Source organism: Sardina pilchardus, chromosome 4, assembly GCF_963854185.1.
Source record: "Sardina pilchardus chromosome 4, fSarPil1.1, whole genome shotgun sequence".
Lineage (NCBI taxonomy): Eukaryota > Metazoa > Chordata > Actinopteri > Clupeiformes > Clupeidae > Sardina > Sardina pilchardus.
Window position 1 is genome coordinate 20,137,902 of NC_084997.1, and position 19,025 is coordinate 20,156,926.

The 19,025-nt window shown below is 44.0% G+C and overlaps 1 protein-coding gene across 3 annotated transcripts; it reads right to left on the minus strand.

The window, feature by feature from the left end:
* Positions 1 to 87: 87 nt before the first annotated feature.
* ift88 (intraflagellar transport 88 homolog) lies at positions 88 to 18,980 on the minus strand. Of its 3 annotated transcripts, XM_062534484.1 has the most exons (28): positions 18,933 to 18,980; positions 18,336 to 18,464; positions 18,143 to 18,205; positions 17,934 to 17,993; positions 17,604 to 17,636; positions 17,346 to 17,399; positions 17,081 to 17,144; positions 16,811 to 16,880; positions 16,358 to 16,448; positions 15,895 to 15,999; positions 15,662 to 15,764; positions 15,398 to 15,512; positions 15,048 to 15,279; positions 14,847 to 14,917; positions 13,863 to 13,949; positions 13,478 to 13,577; positions 12,492 to 12,578; positions 11,780 to 11,966; positions 11,369 to 11,477; positions 10,356 to 10,506; positions 9,658 to 9,773; positions 9,355 to 9,407; positions 9,196 to 9,261; positions 8,961 to 9,067; positions 7,550 to 7,610; positions 3,774 to 3,821; positions 1,571 to 1,684; positions 88 to 815 (listed from the first exon to the last, which is right to left on the minus strand). In XM_062534484.1, exons 2-28 carry the CDS (start codon positions 18,417 to 18,419, stop codon positions 694 to 696), a joined length of 2,553 nt encoding a protein of 850 aa, XP_062390468.1. In that variant the 5' UTR covers positions 18,420 to 18,464; positions 18,933 to 18,980; the 3' UTR covers positions 88 to 693. The 3 variants fall into 3 exon arrangements, with proteins under 3 accessions (XP_062390468.1, XP_062390469.1, XP_062390470.1); XM_062534485.1 differs by lacking the exon at positions 3,774 to 3,821; XM_062534486.1 differs by lacking the exons at positions 3,774 to 3,821; positions 17,604 to 17,636.
* Between the last annotated feature and the right edge of the window lie 45 nt (positions 18,981 to 19,025).

The window sequence follows — 19,025 nt, forward strand, 5'->3', positions numbered from 1 at the left end:
TAACAGATTTGACATTTCAGTGCACTTGACATCATTAATAAATACCAATCATTCATTCAACACAGCATAAAGCATAAGGCCGACAAGTTTAATCTGAAAATATTTATTTCCATATATAAATGCAATTACATTTTATCATCAAGTACACTCTGCAAGACTATCAAAATATAAATACTCAAAGCAAGGAAATGGTACCTCAAAACATTAGTATTGCTTTTTTTTCTTTCTTTAGTGAAATTATCAGACCTGGGGAATTGGAGGGGATGTCTAATGAAGTGCCAATGGTCATGTGTCAGTGTTACCGTTTCAACCAAAAAGGGAAAACCGAAAGGAAAGTGATAACTGTGCCTTTGGGACACATATGGAATAGCTTTCATCTGAGTAACCTGGGGAATGTCAGGCCAGGCCAAAACACACACACACACACACACACACACACACACACACACACACACACACACACACACACACACACACACACACACACACACACACACACACACACACACACACACACACACACACACACACACACACACACACACACACACACTTATTCTCTCTCATACACACAGTGACTCCTGTGGAATGCTAAACAGGAATGGGACAATTCTGACATTGCACATGTAGGGAAAAAAGCCTCTTGTGAACTGAGGACCAATTTGAATAAACAGGAAGTTGTAGACTTCCAGGCTATTCTGGTAATAGGTCATCTCCGAGCTCTTCGTCAGCAAACTCGTCTTCCTCAAAGCGTTTCTTTGCTGCTGTCTTCGGCCTCTCCATCTGAGGCCCCAGTGGGTCCACGTAGGATGCATCTGCAGATATATTAGTTAAAGTTTAAGCATTGGGTAGACCGCTGCACAAGAAGCTACAGCAGTTAAATCAGAGTAGATGAAGAACTGATAAAAGACTAATTCTATCTGCAAAAGATAAAAGACAAATCTGAATACATTTCTGGAGAATAACGGCTAAATACACTAAATCATTATGTGCTTATTGACCACTTGCAATCCTTCATTTCACTTCTAACATCTTCAGAAGTCTTGCATTCTTGCATCGCACACAAGGACAACAAAACAACTTGGGTTCATTAATTCTGAATGTTTGGGAACATTATGAGTTATTATGGCCACAGATATTCCCACTAATACTATGTTTACGAAACTTGTGACCAGCAATGGAACATCCCAGCACGGAACAGACACTTTTGCATACAGATCAGGCCGAGGAGAAATCTCTCTCTCTCTAATGATCCTTCCAGAGAGGGAGAGGGAGAATCCTCCACCAGGGAACGGAAAGGAAAGCTGTTGCAGGTGGAGAATATGGGAACCGTAACTGCAGACACAAGCCAGGAGCCCCCCCACAAGAAACACAACTGTGACAACTGCATTAACTGAATATAAATGATGATCACTATTACAGTGGATGTTCTAATGACATGTGATGAATCCCATGTGGCTAAACGTGAGAGACTCGTTTTTGTGACTTTGTAGACAAGAAGGTGAAGAATTAAAGAGTACGTTATGTCATTTTCTTGCGGACAGAAGACACGAAGAATGACTCCACTCACCAATGTCTCGTTGGGCACTGGCCTCGTACGGCTCGTTGTTGCCTGGCAGTGACCGGAGCTTGGCGCTCAGCCTCTCGCTGCGGGTACTGTTGCCATGGCCACTGTGACTGCTGTCTGAAGGACCACAAACCACATGAGATAGCAGTCGTGAGTAATAATACCTTTCACACGAGGCACCTCTCATTCATCTACATATGCAGATTTACCTTTTTCCTTGATACACTAAGCATGGTGTAATTAAGTGAATAATGTTATGCGATCTGGGCAACCCCATCACATGATGCAATTTGACCAACTTATGATTCTGATGATTTGGATTTTGCTAGGGGACAGTGTCAAGAATGTTGCGAGGATGATATCAGAATCTTAAGTTGGTCAAATTTCACCAGGGAGGGTTGAAACGCAGTAAAAATGAAGGATTTTTGAGTGCACCATGTGATGGTTTTTTGTAGATCACATCACATATAGTTTGCATATTTTCAGTATTGCATTTAGATTGCATATATTGCATAAGATTACAGTAGGCTATTGCATATAGCTATGTTTCAACATTGAGTACTGTCTATCAGACACAGAGCTAGACTGTAGTACCTATCCACACAGTAAATGTGCAGGACCTGTTAAGCATCTTCCAACTCATGGAAGAAACCATATGGTGTAATTAGTTATGTAACAACTGAGCCCAGAGACAGATCTGGTCTGTCTCTGATTGTCTTCAGACACAAGAACCCGACTGCAGGCCAGCATATGAGCTGTCTCTGCTCTCTCTCCTGACCAGTGAGAACGCCTCCTCCGTAACAAGCTGCAGAGCGACGTGGTGTGTGAGGGGGCCAACACCTCGGCTCGGTCCCACTCAGACGGGGGAGTGAGCCTGAGTCACCTGGCTCTGCTCAGCGTCCTGGCCCGCCGGACTCAGTACCGACACCGCTGCGGTGCCGAGAAGCAGATGTGGCACTTCAAACGCCCTGCGTGCGTACGGACGCCGCGTAACCATAGCGAGAGTGGAAGATTCCCCCCCCCCCCCCCCCCCCCCGATCTCATTCTTTCCACCAGCGGACCTTGGTCCCTTCTGAAGGCCCCTTTAACTCTGTGAAACTAGACGGGCTCTTCCACAGGACTGAAATCTGTGGCTGAATTTTGCATCCCTAGCACATTTATACGCATGCAGACGCAGCTATTCCAAACATGCACTCCCCTCCACCCCCTCGGTATTGTGTCAATAAAGCTCCCCGGCAGGCGTCTGGATGTTCCTCTCCCCTGCTGAAAGCACACGGTAGAATGTGTCAGGTGGGAGGAACTCCATGCCCGTGTGAAAATCGTATATTCCCTGTAGATAATAAGTCTTCTGTGAGAGCCTATGGTGGAGACTATGCTGAGTCTCACTGACACACACACACACACATATATACTGTACACACACACACACACACACACACACACACACACACACACACACACACACACACACACACACACACACACACATACACATACACACACATACACACTCACACACACTCTCACACACTCTCACACACTCTCACACACTCTCACACTCACACGCCCAACATCAAGGCCTTACTCAAACACCTGAGAGTGTCGGTCAGCTGACGCTGGCGGCGGGCCTGTAACCACAGCACACTCTGAGTGACTGGAGCCCACGGGGCTGCTGGGAAAAAGAGAGCCGCTTGTGGCGAGCAACGGCTAGCAGCAGCTCGACAGAATGTGCTACGGAATCTGACAGTTTGGCATTCGGTGTTGCTCACGCTGCCGCTGCCCTGGAGGGGCCCTGTCTGCTGATGTAGTGTAGTGCTGCTCGGCCAGTCAGTACCACCACCACCGCACAATGTTCCCCAGGATGGAACACACCCCTTTTTCCAAGGGCAAAATGTACATTTGTATGTAATTAATATATAAATAAAGTGAATAGAAATGGGCAGTTCATACTTTCTCACAGAATGTCAAGATATGTTTGATCTTTGGCCTCATGATGCGTTTGTATGTGTGTGCGTCACCTCTAGGACCCTGCTCACTCAGCCAGAGAGAGGAGGTGAATAGAGGTCACCTTTAGGACCCTGCTCACTCTGACCCTGAGACCCTGAGAGAGGAGGTGAGAAGAGGTGAGGAGAGAGAGAGAGAGAGAGAGAGAGAGAGAGAGAGAGAGAGAGAGAGAGAGAGAAAGAGAGAGAAGCCAGGTACGTACCTCTGGCCTGCTCCAGCACAGGGCTGTGTTTGGCCTCAGAGTGAGAGGCTGCCACAGAACCACAGACACGGAGGAGAAAAGGAGAGAAGAGAAGAGAAGAGAAGAAAAGAGGAGGTCAAAGCTCCTTGGAGTGCAATAGAGCAGGAGAGACTGAGTTAATAAGAAAATAATAATGGTGAATGGGAAGAAACGGCAAGATGAGTGGAAAGAATATTAGTGGTGAACTTTTTGTAACATTTTGTAATCAAAATTTGCAACGCTTCATGGCCTAATGTTGGTGGAGTTCTGAGGGTATGAAAAACAGTCAGGGTTTAACAATATTCCAGTAACTTTCCACCCATCTTGTTTGTCTGTTTCAGGAATTTTGTTGCATTTTTATGCACATTTCTCAGGCCCTAGACGACAAACAACACATTAAAACAACCTAACACACAACTACAGTATTTCAGTAGACGTTTTCCCATCCCACACCATTTCACTCTCCCACTAACTTCTTGTCACCATTTTTTAGTTTCTTTTTTATCTATCCTTTCTTTTTCCAGGAAAGTCACATTGAGATACAATATTTCTTCTGCCAGGGAGTCCTCATAACTCACTGTCTTATCTAAATAAAGCTGTTCTATCTGAATAAAGGCAGAAAGCCTCCAAAAATGTATTTGTAAAAAAAAAGAAAAAATGTAAAAAAAAGAAAAAACACATTTCACCACTACTCTTTAACATAAAAAAAGAGGTCTAGGTTATTCAGTTGGGGATCTACACTGACAACAAATTCCTCATCAATTCTACAAGCTGCGCCTCATTTCTCACCTGTTCTCATGTCCACATCTGTGACCCCCCCAAAAAAACAAAGGCAAAAACATTACTCACAGAGCCATGCATATACAAGAGTAGTGAGCAGTCCTCAAGGCAGAAGATACTCTATATTAGCGAGGCAATGTTGCCATAGCCTGCTTGATCTTGTGGTTTTTCTAGAACTTTTTTTTGTAGCAGTTGGCACTTCATACCCACAACACAACACAACACAATTCTACCATACACTGAAACAACAAAACTACGGAAGCTTGTGCCTCTCCGCTAATGGAAACTCTCAAGCCTCTATAGCCTCGGCGAACCCAGATGAACAGGTCCAGCAAATTCAGATTTGCTAACAGACTCATCTGGGTCCACCTGGGCTAAAGACTCTATGCATCTCAAAACGAAATTGTATCGCATCTTCAGGACTCATACCGGGCACTCTCTTAGGGGGAGTGTGGACAAGGCTGGACTGGGCTACAGCCGCATCTTCAGGACTCATACCGGGCACTCTCTTAGGGGGAGTGTGGACAAGGCTGGACGCAGCTGCCGCAGAAGCTTTGCATACAAAGCCCAGATAGGCCAGAAAGGGAAGCAGGAGAAGACAAGAGAAAAGAATGAAATGCAGTGACAGGAAGTCATTGATACTGTCAGGTGAAAGGTTACCAAGTGATGGATGAACAGTGTGTGTGTGTGTGTGTGTGTGTGTGTGTGTGTGTGCGCGCGTGTTTGTGTGTGCGTGCGTGCGTGCGTGTGTGCGTGCGCGTGTGTGCGTGCGTGCGTGTGCGTGTGTGTGTGTCTGTGTCTGACTATCCGTGATCTACACCTCTCACCTGAGGTGCATTCAAATGTGCAAACATAACGTTTGCAAACATTGGCAAACAGTTTTCTGCGAACGTTTGCGAACAATCGCAAACAATCAGGGGTGGTAGCTCTCCACGAACATACAGTGGAACTGTACATGAACTTGATTAAGGTAACAATGCGATTACCGTTACAATGGGATGTTAACACCAAATTGTTCAAATTTAACTGTTCAATAAAAACATGTCCACCACAAACATTCGTCGCTGTTTGCCAAATTTGAACGCATCTCTGGCCTAACCTACAAATCTGAAATGAAAACAAAAAGAGTGAAATCATTAATGCCTTAAAGACTTGAGTGTGCTTCAACTAGTCTACCACTACGATGCAAGCCTTATCTTGGATTAGTACATACTCAAGCAGCTTCACTATTACAGTTTTTGCCCGTTGCTTGAACACATTTTGCAAAACTTCGCTCACCGTACCAAAACTCTACACACTAGCGAACATAACACAACACTAGGAAATAAACCTTTCACATGTATGCCAAATTGAAACTCTTCTATCAGTACCTAAACTCTGCAATCAAAACCCAACAATCCTTTGTCAAAATGTAACTCTGGTGACAAAATGAAACACACTTGCATCATATGCATACACTTGCAAATCAGGAGGAATACACTAGTCTACTTTATATAAAACATATTTGCTTGAATACATTTAGAAAAACTTCACTCATTGTGCCAAAACTCTACACACAAGGAAACAATGACACAACACTGGGAAATATACCGTTCACATCACCATTTCCAATGGCTAAACGAATGGGCTTTTTGTAGATGGCTGATTGGTGTTCAGTTTTGCAAGTAAGTGCGTTCAGGTGTGTATTTGAGTGGTTGCAATTACCCGATGTGTTTTGTATTTTGGATACATGTGTTTAACAAATGGTCCTATGAGATTTCATTTTTGAACAAAGTGTCTATGTATGACATAGAGAGTAGTATGCAGGACCAAGTGTGTTGCATAAAGGAGTAAGTGTATTACAGAATTGCAACTAGAGTGCAAAGCAGTACTTTTGTTTAAGGTATAGGTACATGCGTTTGAGATATGGCAACAAAACTTCAAGTTGTGTTACTTTAGTCTAAGCATGGGTCTATAGTGTTCAAGCAACGGGCAAAAACTGTAAAGGAATATTCAAGATTTTTGTCAATATTCTCTGCTGCCTGCAACTCCAGCATTCTGTACATTCCTACAATAAATATTCTTTGTAAAAGGCAAAGAAATCTCTCTGAATTAAAAACACATTTAGAAAATGGAAAGCAGGCAGAGAGAGAGAGAGAGAGAGTTTTAAAAAACCCAGCGGATTCCTTAAAAGTGTGATTGCAACTCATCAAACTTGTCGTCTACGGTTTCTGACAAGGACTGATGAAAAGCTGAGACTAGCTGGTATGCAGCCTCATGCTTGGGCCCTGGCGGCTTTAGCAACACTTTCCACCAGTCCACCAGTACTTTAGTTTCCATCACCACTCACTTAAGTTTCTTGTCATAACAAACACTTGGGCCATGGAATGTCAGTTAAGTCCTCAACCTCAACCTACAGTTGTGCAAGTGGAGATATCAGACAGACAAGCTGTCTAATTTCCCTCTACACTGCAAAAAACTGTGTATCTAATCAATTCTAACCAAGTGATCAAAAATTCAAATTGGTTTTGATTTCCGGATAAAAAAAACGAACTTGGGTTAGGTTCTATTTTTTGAAGTGTAGGACCCAGCATAGCTACTGTATGAATGCAAGTGTTATTTGGCTTCTACATTCTGTCAATGCGGTAGGATCAAGCATATAGCACTGAAAGCTAAGTCTAACTGTGACTGAATGCACTAATTGACTAATTATGGCAGCTCATGCTACTTGAGTTATGAGATTGCTAAGGAGAGCCATACCACCGGAGTTCTTGGGGGGAGTGCGGACGGGTTGTGAGCTGCCTGCTCTCAATGAGCAGGAAGGAATGGACCGTGAGTAAGAGGTTTGGGAAAGACAACATGGCCATTAGTGAAAACAAGACAAAAAAAAAACTCAGGGGAAAGATTATGGTCATGGTTACTGAGAGCGTGTGGAACCAGCTGTGGTCTCAGATGTTTAGATGACCAATGCAGTCCAGTAGACAGGCTTCTGAACTTACCACTGCCAGCACTGCCCTCTCGTCGGCCTCGAGCACTACTCTCTCGCCCCGACTTCACTCTCTGAGAGAGAGAGAGAGAGAAAGAGAGAGACCAGAGAGAAACTTCATATGAGTAAATGTGCACAATGTCACTAAACCAACAATAAAGAAATGGACAAACGAGAACATGGACTGAGTGACCGTTCTCCTACTCCGACTTGACTCAGAGAAAGAGGGAGTGTGTGAGACAAAACTGCGACTGACTGCATCTAAATATGTGTCTGACACTTACATGAAAAACAGAGTGACCTCTAACCCTCAGGGCTTTCTGTCTCCCTCAGTGGACGGATCTGGACTGCACCGACTGCAGCCACTCTACACTTGACACCAGACCAAGACGCTCAAAAGACTCTCTCTGTGTGTGTGTGTGTGTGTGTGTGTGTGTGTCAGAGTGAGATATGGAAGGGGGTATTAGTTAGAAGATTGGTTTGTTGGCATTCTTATGTTTGTATGTTGCCATGGAGAAAACACATGCAAATACCCATGAAGTGCCAACACCAGATACTGATGTTGATTTTTGATGACGTCAACAGAGAGAGCGACAGCCAACAGCATGAGAATGAGTGAGACTGAGAGAGAGAAGGAACGCGACAAACTCTGGAAGACAAATCCTCCCTAAGCCTCGGACTCCAAGAACATATCTGGGCTGATTTAGCAACAGCTGTTCTCCATTCTCTCGAAACAATCAGACTTCAACGCTTTCTCTCTCTCTCTCTCTCTCTCTCTCTCTCCCTTTCCCCATCGCTCTGCTCTACATCACCTCCCTCTCTCTCTCTCTCCTTTCATCCCTCTCTCTCCCTCCATCCAAAAAGTCCCCTTTCCTTGTCCCAGTCCAAGGGCCCATGCCTGCCCCAGACCTGCAGAGCCACAGCAGTGATCTCTGTTGGCTTGTTAGAGGGCCATCCAGAGCTTTATGGTGTTATTAACCACGGTCTGCCGAAACAGGATGCAGTAAGATGTAATCTGGTTCTATCTAGTGCCACACAGCACAGGCTGTGCAGACACGATGGGATTTTAGCTATGAGAGAAATGGGAGGCTTTGGCTGTGTCGACAGACAGTAATAGCAGGCTGAAGAATGGGACATACAGTAACTGCCAGCCCTGTCCCTCTCTCCCTCTCTCTCTCTCTCTCCCCTGCCTCCTTATCCAGATCCCTAACCTCCACGGACAACCTTGCATTTATGATCTTGGAATGAAACGGGAAGTTATGATGTTGGAGTTTATGGTGTATGAAGTCTAGACCGACATTTAAACAAAGTGGCATTATTGACTGCCTGGTGTGGACCGCTGTATCTGTCTTGTTCATTGTGAACATGAAAAAAAATGGCGTCTTCTTGTCTAGTGTCTATGGGCCAGGCTGAGGAGGGTGCACCTGTTCTCGGATCTCCTTCATCTTCTCCACCTTCTTGAGCTTGGTGGCGTACTCCTGCACCTCCTTCAGGCCCATGTCTGTGCACAGCCTCACCAGGAAACGCAGGCCTGGGAGGGGGTCACACACACACACACACACACACACACACACAAATCAAATGAACACAGTCTTTACTTAAAACAAACAAATAACTCTGGTGACAATGATGTCAAGAAGTAAAATAAGGGTGCATTACATTCCACATTCTCTGGAAATTTCCGATGGATGTCTTTGTAGGTGTCCAAGGCCTTCTGGTAGTTCCCTGTTGGTTGAACACCATCATGTTAACACATTATTGACCACAGGGGAACATTCCTCCGTATTGTTAGCATTCCCATCACAGCTCAAGTCCTACCGCTTCTCCTGTAGCAGCTGGCTACCATCAGTTGCCACTTCACCTGGGTGGGCCTGCACATCAGAACAATGACCCCATGCTGTTACCAAGCACACATGAGAACAGCGATGTCCAGGCCTAACATACAACACCACAGCCTGAGACACCTCCAATACAGTTGATTTAATGTATTTACCAGTGCTAGTGTGTGCATGACTGCATGTATTATAAGTAGTATGTATTTTTGTCATTGCCTATGGCAAACAGAGGTTAAACTGTTTTGACAACACATCGAATGGAAAAAGGATGGCTGCTAATACTTACTGAATAAGTGTGGCCCTCTCAAAGTACTGAATGGCCTTCTCACAAAACTGGGTGTCGATGTAGTATGCTCCCAGCCATTCAATAACGCCAATATTCGAAGGAAAATATCTGAAGGACTGAAACAAATGAACATTTATGTTAACATTCTCCTATGGCTTCCCCTTGTTTTTAACATTTACCTTGTATGTTGTAGGCAATTATTGGCAAACAGATTTACGAATTGACATGAGTAACTTTGAGTAAGCTGATTACAGTAATTTCCGGTGTATTAGCCGCATTGTGTACGTACTGTGCAAGCCGCAGGTCAGTGTTTTATGCAAGTTAAAAGAACAAAACCATATTGATGCCATATCAATCAACCTGCGTGTATTAACCTCATAGCTGAAGAAACTTTGCAAATCAACGTATAATCTGCATCTAATAGTTGGGAAATTACAGTAACAGTGCACTCTGAACTGCATCCCCCCAGGTGATGATGGGCAGTAGTGGGTGTGAATGAGAGTACAATCATTTCCCGTGTATAAGCCACAGGGCAGTGTTTTATGGAAGTTAAAAGACACAAAACCATATTAATACCATATTAACTGTCCCCATGTTATGTATCAACCTCATAGCGGAAGAATTTTTGCAAAATCAATGCATAAGCCGCGGCTAATATTCAGGAAATGACGGTAGTGGAGTAACGGGGTCCCCCGCACCTCGTAGTAGTGCTGGAAGGCCTGGGACTTGTCCCCCTCGTTGTCGTAGAGCTCCCCCAGCTTGGCCAGCACCTGGGGGTCAGTGGGCGTGACGCTGATCAGCTGCATCAGCCAATCGATGGCCTGGTGGGGGTCCTCCAGCATCTCGTAGCTGACGCTGGTTAAGGAGACAACCGTAGTGCTTCCTCACAGGGCCTGAGTCTGGAGAGAGTCTGGTCTTGATCCTCGTTCAAGTTAGCCTGCTGGTGTGGCCCAGCTGATATTCAGACTGCATCTCACACAGGCCCCACCCCTACACGCAGTAACTCAAACATCAAACGTGGCGGTCACACATTTCTCTAATTAAGACTAAGCTGACTAATCAATGCCATCTGATCTTGCACTGGCTATGCCAAAGCTGGAGAGGCTGTTATTCATATTGCGGCAAGAATGAGACGTCATCATACAGTGTCTTTACTGTAGACTACTGTGAACCCGGACCACTGGGATTGATATAGTGGTGTATAGTCTACTGTACATGATATGCAGGACTATGCAGTATACCCACTTAAACAGGCAAGGATATATATATTAACATTTGGGGTTGATCACAGTATACCCACTACAGTTAACTACTACATCACAGTATGTTACCTGCTACCTATCCACATCGTGCCTTGTGGCACAAAAGGCCTTATCACAGTATACCCACAGAGTTAACAAGCCTACAACACTGGGGGTGGGATGCACCAACAAGGATTAAGTCTTAACCTGGATTAAATCAAGGTTTAATCATTAATCCAGTTGCACCAAACTTTAAACCTAGTTTAAAAGTAATCAGGTTTACCGTTTACATTTAAACCATCATTTTAATCTTGGCTTAAACATTCACATAAACCTGGATTAATTTTAACCCTGTTGCTCAATTGATTTAAACTCAGATTTAAATGTCAGTTATGGATTAATTTAATCCTTGTTGGTGCAACCCACCCTGGTTTGGTGTCCACCTGAGAGTCTTTCACTGGGAAGGATACAGACTGGCCAGCTGGAACATGACCTGTGGGCAGTTCCTGAGGATGGCGTGGAGCTTCAGGAAGCAGTCCAGAGCTTCGTCCAGCCGTCCCAGCTTCTTATAGGTCAGACCTTAATTCAAGCAACAATAATCACTGATGATTACACTGACTGACTGATTGATTGGTTCACTGATTGATTCATTGATTGGCTCTATCATTCCTTCAACCACACCACTGCAAAACACAACAACAGCTACAGGAATACGTTCTCTTAAATGACAATACATGTGGGTGTTGTGTGCTGATACGTAATGCTAAAGTAGGCATATAATTAACATGTCAGAGTGCGCATCTTGTGTGTTTTCAGCATGCGTTGTAGTTAATCTGTGACTCTTGGGCCCTGTCCATTACTGTCCATTACTGATGACTGACCCAGGTTGTAGAGCCCCTCGGTGCAGGACGAGTCGTTGCGGAGGGCCTCTTTGTAGAACTCGGCGGCCTTCTCGTAGTCCTGCTTCTCGAACACGGTGTTGCCCTTGTTGATGAGCGCCGCCGGGTTGTAGCGGTCAGCGCTCATGGCCATGTCGGCATAGCGGTCTGCCTGGTCAAAGTCCCTCTCCTGATGGGGTGGGGTGGTGTGGGGGGACAGGGTGATGGGAGGAGGGGTCAGTGTATCAGGAGGTACACATACAGGCTTAATAGCTCTACCACTGACCGTAAATCACATGGACCGCATGGAGCATGGCATCATGGGCATACTGTATATTATGAAGAACTGTAGATATCTACTAAAATACCAACCATATGGTCAAATGGGTTCACTTCTGGCTATGTGTAAACTGTACTTGCTTTTTACAGCCATTGAGTGCTACAAATGCTATTAGATTCTGTTGAGGGGTATTGGTGGTGCATGCACAGAGAATCCCTTTAAGTGCTTTGTGTCATCAATAAAGTCATTACACCATAAAGTGAATCTAAAATTCAAGCTGCTGACAACAGCTTTTCTGTGGCCAACCATTTAATCCACTCTGCTGTGCGCTCATAACTTTACTATTCAACCTGTCTGTGGATGTCTCTGTCCACTGTCAGCGGAACCCAATACTACCAAACATGGTCGTGACAGCGGGGCGGCAGCCATCCTTACCAGGAAGTAGAGGAAGGAGAGGTTGGTGGCGGCGGCACTCTTCACCCTGCTGTCCTTCTTCTCAAACGTCTTGAGCGTCTCCACAGCCTGCTTTCAGAAATCAGCATTTGTACAGCTACAGTATGCACAGTGACACGGGGAATATTCTGAAGTACACTAAAGAGTATTCTGAAGAAAGGTGTGCATGATGTGTACGGTGTAGTAGAATACAGTAGGTAATAACGCTTTTTGTATATCTTCTAATACAGTTACAATGTAACTTCCATTCAGACTTGTATAAATCCCATTCAGCTATCTAGTCTCTAGGAAATAAAGTCACAGTCTTAGTGAACAGTGAGAGTCCTTAGAACAGTGAGTCCATGCACACAACAACCACACCACGGGCATGCAAGATGCACATACCTCCGCCTCAAGAGCCATGCAGGTGGACAGACAGTGGGCAACGCAAAAAGAAAAGGGGAACACAAACAAACAGTTGACCGGTGAGCACGCAGGAGTGGACAGACATCCAGAGGATGCAGAGAAATAACCCACTGGCAATAAATCAGTCCAGAAAAAAAACATGACAAAGGGGAGGACAAAGGGAAATAGGCCACGGAGTACAAGGAGTGCCCGTAACAAGAAGTAATCAAAAATGACTAGCAGTGCGGAGAAGAATAACAAGAGAATAACAAACGCACATCGGACAGTCAGACAGTGAAGTCCACACTGAACAAAGGAGAGGTTCTTCATGGAGAGGTATTTCACTGGTTTTTTTTTAGGCCAGGAAACTGTTCCTCATGAACAACCTGTTCTTTGTACCCTCATCGGTATTTCAGATAATAAAAAAACACTTTTATCTAATCTAATGCCCAAAACTGTCCCCTCTTGTCTTTCTAGGCCAAATAACTTTAGAGCATGCTGGCTAGATCACATCCTGTTCCCTTGAGTGCCGTAACTAACAGAACTCTACCGCTGTGCATCTGTCTGGGCCCTGAGCCTCTCACCTGGTTGAAGTCCCTCTGCCTCAGGTAAGTGATGGCTTTGTTGATCTCCAGGTCGTTGGCGAGCTCCACGTACTGTGAGCTCTTCACCATGTCCACACACCTGCAGGGGCCAAACCAAGTGTCAGTGGTGATTAAAAAAAAAAAAACAAACACTCGGCCAGACTCAATGAGCCAAAACTGCTTAAAGTTGAAAATTATGTAATAATAATAATATAATAATAATTTGCATTAATACAATGCAAACATGTTTTATTTGTTGTCAACATTTAAATGACTTATAGATTCACTTAAACAATAGCGTCATGTTTTTTGTAATAATCCTAACAGAACTGTGCACTGGAAGACTGCGCTAGAGCGCCCTCTGCTGGCGCTGTTAGACACTCACCAGTCAAACCCGGCAGCAAAGCTGTTCTCAATGGCAGGGGCGATGAGCTTGGCAGATGTCATGATGTACTTCTCTGCCAGCGCTTTTCTGTAGAAGAGAACAGAGGCTCTGATTTAGAATCTCTTCAAGTTTGTCATCATGTGTCATGTGAACACAGAATATGAAGTAAAAACACAGTCACAAACAATCTGCTTAAGATATAACCGGCTTCCCTCAGGACTACAGGCTTATTCTAGTTTAAAGCCCCACTTCGCCTCAAAGTCAGACTGGCATACCGTCATTTCCCAACTATAAGATGCAGCTTATACATTGATTTTGCAAAATGTCTTCAGCTATGAGGTTAATACACGGGGCAGTTAACATGGTATTAATATGTTTTTGCTTCTTTTAACTTGCATAAAACACTGCCCTGCGGCTTATTCACAATGCAGTTAATACAAAGGAAACTACTGCATCTCTGGCATCTTGTACACGGCCCCAACAAACACAGAACAAACACAGACGGTCGGCACACACTGATCCAACTGTTGGTGTCTGTTGTAGTTTGTTTGGCGTTGGTTGGGGCACTGTGGAGGCTGCTTAAGACCACAGCACATGGGCCAGTCAAGGTTATGTTTATGTTTGGTACCACAGGACCAAGACACGAAAAACATTTTCCCGTGTTGTGCAGCGCCCAAAATACTTTGCTGACGCATAACCTCCCCCGCCAACATAAACTATGATGACAACTAAAAGTGAAATGACCAAGTGTTTGCTTTTGTGGCTGTAAGACAAACAACTTGATGTATGAGAAGCCATGCCTCTTGTCTTCATCTGCTAGCCTAGCAAGCAGTGGTGTTGATTTAGCCCATGCTAAACCAGCCTCGAGCCCCTCATACTCATGTGTGAGCATACACTCACACCTAGCGATGAGTGTGTCAGGCCACACGGTCCTAGCCCCCGTGTCTATAAACATATGAATCCTTACAGTGTGTGTTAGAATACCTATCTCTCTCCATCTGATGAAGCTGGTCATTTTTGATGGCCTCGATCACCATGTTAGCTTTGGGGTCATCCTGCAAAAAGCACAAAATAGTGGCTTTAAGGAATGGTTGTCATACCTTTGATAAAAATAACAATTCTATTGGTGGCTGGTGTCATGAAACATGATGTACTGTATGAGCAGAATTAAACAGCGTTCCTCACATTAGCTGGTATGTATTTGTCTTCTTCGTCGATGCCCAAGGGGGCGCTGATGAGCTTCTGGAAGGACTTCTTCATGCGGTCGCGATCCCCGATGGCGTAGTAGCAGAGGATGAGGTTGAAGCCGGACTTGATGTTGGGGCTCTCGCTCATGATGTGCTCAAAGGAGGTAATGGCGTCCGAGTACTGGCCCATCTTTATGAAGACCACGCCAATGTTCTGCATGATCTTTATCCTGCAAACACAACAGAGAAATGATGAAGATGATGATGATGATGATGGTGTTGTCTATCAGGCAACGGGAAGAAGAAGAGCAGAAATCAACAGAAGAGGTGTGACAGAAATCATCTTGCCTCATCTCCTTGTGTGCATTGGATATCTGATCCAAAGCCATACGATAGAACTTGATGGCTTTTGGGTAGTTCTTCTGCTTGAAGTAGATGTTTGCCATGTTTACTTTCAAACGCCCTGTTTGAGGGAAACATAACAAACGTACATTTTGGTTATTAAAACTATTACGTATCTTGATTTTTTATCAAGGTGAAATATTATCATACTTTTTATACATAAAATAATCATTATATCTGAAATAATTGAACAAAAAAACTCTACGTCACCTGCATTGCTAAACATCTTGTTCTTCACAATGACAGAATAAGTGTTCAAGGCCTCTTGATACATATCATTGTTGGCATACTGGGTGGCCAAGTTAAACAGCACCTGTGCACAGATCACACACATCGTCAGCATGTTTTAAGTCAAGGACAGTTTTGTGTGTGTGTGTGTGTGTGTGTGTGTGTGTGTGTGTGATCTGGTGCCCCTGGAAAGGAAGAACTACACCAGAACTCACAGAGTAGGTGAGGTCCAGGTTGATGTGGTCAGAGGTCCCTGTCTGCTCCCTCTGTCTCACCAGAGCTCTCTCCTTCCTTCCTGCTTCCTTGGCTCTCTCCAGGGCCTGCACACACACACACACACACACACACACACACACACACACACACACACACACACACAAGAAACGGAAAACAAGTGTTTGTTAGCACTAGCAAGGGTCAATTCAAAGTGGGAGATATTCATGTCCTGCTGAATATGCAATATTGTTGACAGGGCACTTTACTTCCCTCCTAGCACTACTACTCTGAATAAATTACAAATGACAATCAGCTACAGCTTGTCAAGTGACCAAGTGTCACTGGTGTTAAAGGGTCTCTGTGAAGTGACAGAGAGGGCAGTGCGGTAAGAGGTTGGAAACGAGGTTGAGGTTGGAGTCCTAGACCGGACACCCTGAGGGAGGGGTCACCCTGCGCACTCACCAGCTGCTGGTCCCCCCGACTGTACGCCATGCAGCTCTCCTCAATCAGGTCATTCACCTTCTTCTCAAGAATCTTGATCTTCTCCTCCGGGCTAAAACACCAATGGCAGACAACATATTACATTACAAGTTTTCCTCAAGTGGACTGTTCACACTGGTAATAAAATTACGCCTTCAAGCAGTAACTCTCTCTTTCTAGCCTGTTTGGAACTATTGAATAGCACTATGGAGCATTTTCCCCTAAAGATCGGTTTGTTTGGGCAAATGTAAATAGAGCAATTGCACTCTGTTTTTTGGAAACAAAATAAATGGACCAAGAGCAGGTGGTCTCACCAGGACAAGCGCAAAGTTTGCAGTGATTCACCTTGTGATCCGAAGGGAAAAAGCAGGTATAAAAGTGGCATAACATTTGAAGTGAAGTGCAAAGAAACAAAAACAATATTGAACAGCTTACGAGTCTTCAATTTTAGTCTCTAGTGCAGGGGCAGGGCCTTTCGATTGTCCCAGTGGATCAAAAGTTGAACCTGAGAAAATAAAGTCATAAAGTAATGTAACTTATAATGAGTAATTCAATAGAAATGAGTAATTTCTAATTAGCAATTAGTAACTAGAATGATTAAAGACAGACATTGAGACAGTTTGAGACAAATTGGCACATAGAATGAGAGCTGCAAATGGATACACTGTTTTGTTTGGAGTGAACAGTCTGTTTCTATGGACCTACCTCTGGCCATGGTAGAAGAGTATCCTGCTGCTCTTACTGCAGTCATAGGCCGAGCTGCCCCATCCTACATGCACAGACACAGAGATAAAAAAAACCAAAAAACTCATCCGCTAAATCACTACCATAGGGCTTATTATTATTTCCCATGCAACCTTTATGCAAACTCTGACTTGATTGTAATAAGTTGTTTATTACTAGGTCTATAAGTTTAATTTTTCCTGTAACAGTATACATCTCTGATGGAACAGACAGTGAGATATCTCACCTGCACAGCACCAGTCATTGGCCGGCCCATGGACGAGACCATCTGACTTCTGGCCTGTCAACGTCACGTGACAAGGAACAGTAAATGTGAGATCAAACGAACATAGTAACGTAGAGTGAGTAACAAGAATAAACCAATGGATGACGTGCACTGTAATGTCTCATTCACTAGCTCCTCCTCCATCTCATCTCATCTCAGCTCCTCTCCTCTCTGCTCCTCTCCCCTCAAAGTGAACAGAACACTGCTAAGTTTCCTCACCTTCAAAAGCCTTCCGCCCTGACTGCTCTCTACCTGAGTGTGTGGAAACAGCAAACACACTGAAAGCTCACATCAACTTCTGAACACTACTGTTGACACTTCATCTCTGAGACTTTTAACTGTAAATGGCACAGTGTCATTGATGTGATATACACATGCATGAATGCATTGCAATTCACCCATATGAGAAATTCTGATAGATTTTGCCAGTGGTAACACATACAAATAGGACACATTTGTAGACATATTATATGGCCGTGCACATTATAAATGGACATTTCTTGAAAGATGCGCTGGACGACATTCAGGCACACTGTCAAGATCACTCACCCCGTAAGAAGTTCCCACTGGCCGTGCTCCAATTGCTGTGCCAGGAAACTTGGCAGTCATCTAGCGCAGTAAGACAGGTATGAAAACAACATGAGCAACATGTTACAGTTAGGCCACAATTCATTGTGAGACATTCTATAAATAAATTTTGTCTGCAGATAAGCACAAAAGAATCATCAAAAGTAGCCTATGTACTGTACTGTACTCACTGGTGGTCTTCGTCCATGGCTAGTCCTGACAGCTTGCTGGAAGCCGATGTCATTATCAAGTTCCTTTGAAAGTAAGTAAGCAATAGCAATAAGTAAGTAAGTAAGTAAGAAAGTAAGTAATAGAAGTAAATAAGTTATACAGCAATACACTGTACAAACTGCAAAGCTCTGTAAAATGTATTCGTGTGCTTACCTCACTGTCAAATGTTGGGTTGTAATCATTATAGCCCGAGTACAAGTCATCTTCAGCTTCTGCAGCAAGATGAATGTTCTCCATGGTTTGCTATTCACTCTCACGGGGTGAATATTCTGTAGCAGGCAACTGGGGATGTGACATGAACAGTTAACAGACAATGTTTACGCTACTTCAACTATCTCACCTACTGCCCTGAAAGAAAACATCAACTCCATAATAATAATAGCCTACTAGTTACAACTACTGTGTGATACAATTACCATCAACCATACGCGCCAATACCATTGACAGCAAATCGCTATTTTTTTCAGCAATCAAACATTTTGTTTAATCAGCCTTTGGTTTAATTAACAAGATAGTGTAGCCTATAATTGCTAGTTACCGTAGGTTATTTCACCTAAAGCCAAATCAGCAGGCTAAGTGTGATGCTAGCAAGCTAAATGATAACGTTCTAAAAAACATACAAAATAACAGTTATCTTGCGAAAACAGAGGCACATTTTTACAATCTACAATATAGGCAAAAGCAGAGGACAGCATGCGGATCAGCTTAAGCATTGTAGATGCGCTATGATTGTATTAAGCAGTATCAAACCTTTACTACAAGTTGCAAATCCTTCAGGGAGTCTCCTCGTATTTTCTGTTCCTGCGCACCCCAAACAAGACGCAAGACTGAATGGGCGGGTGC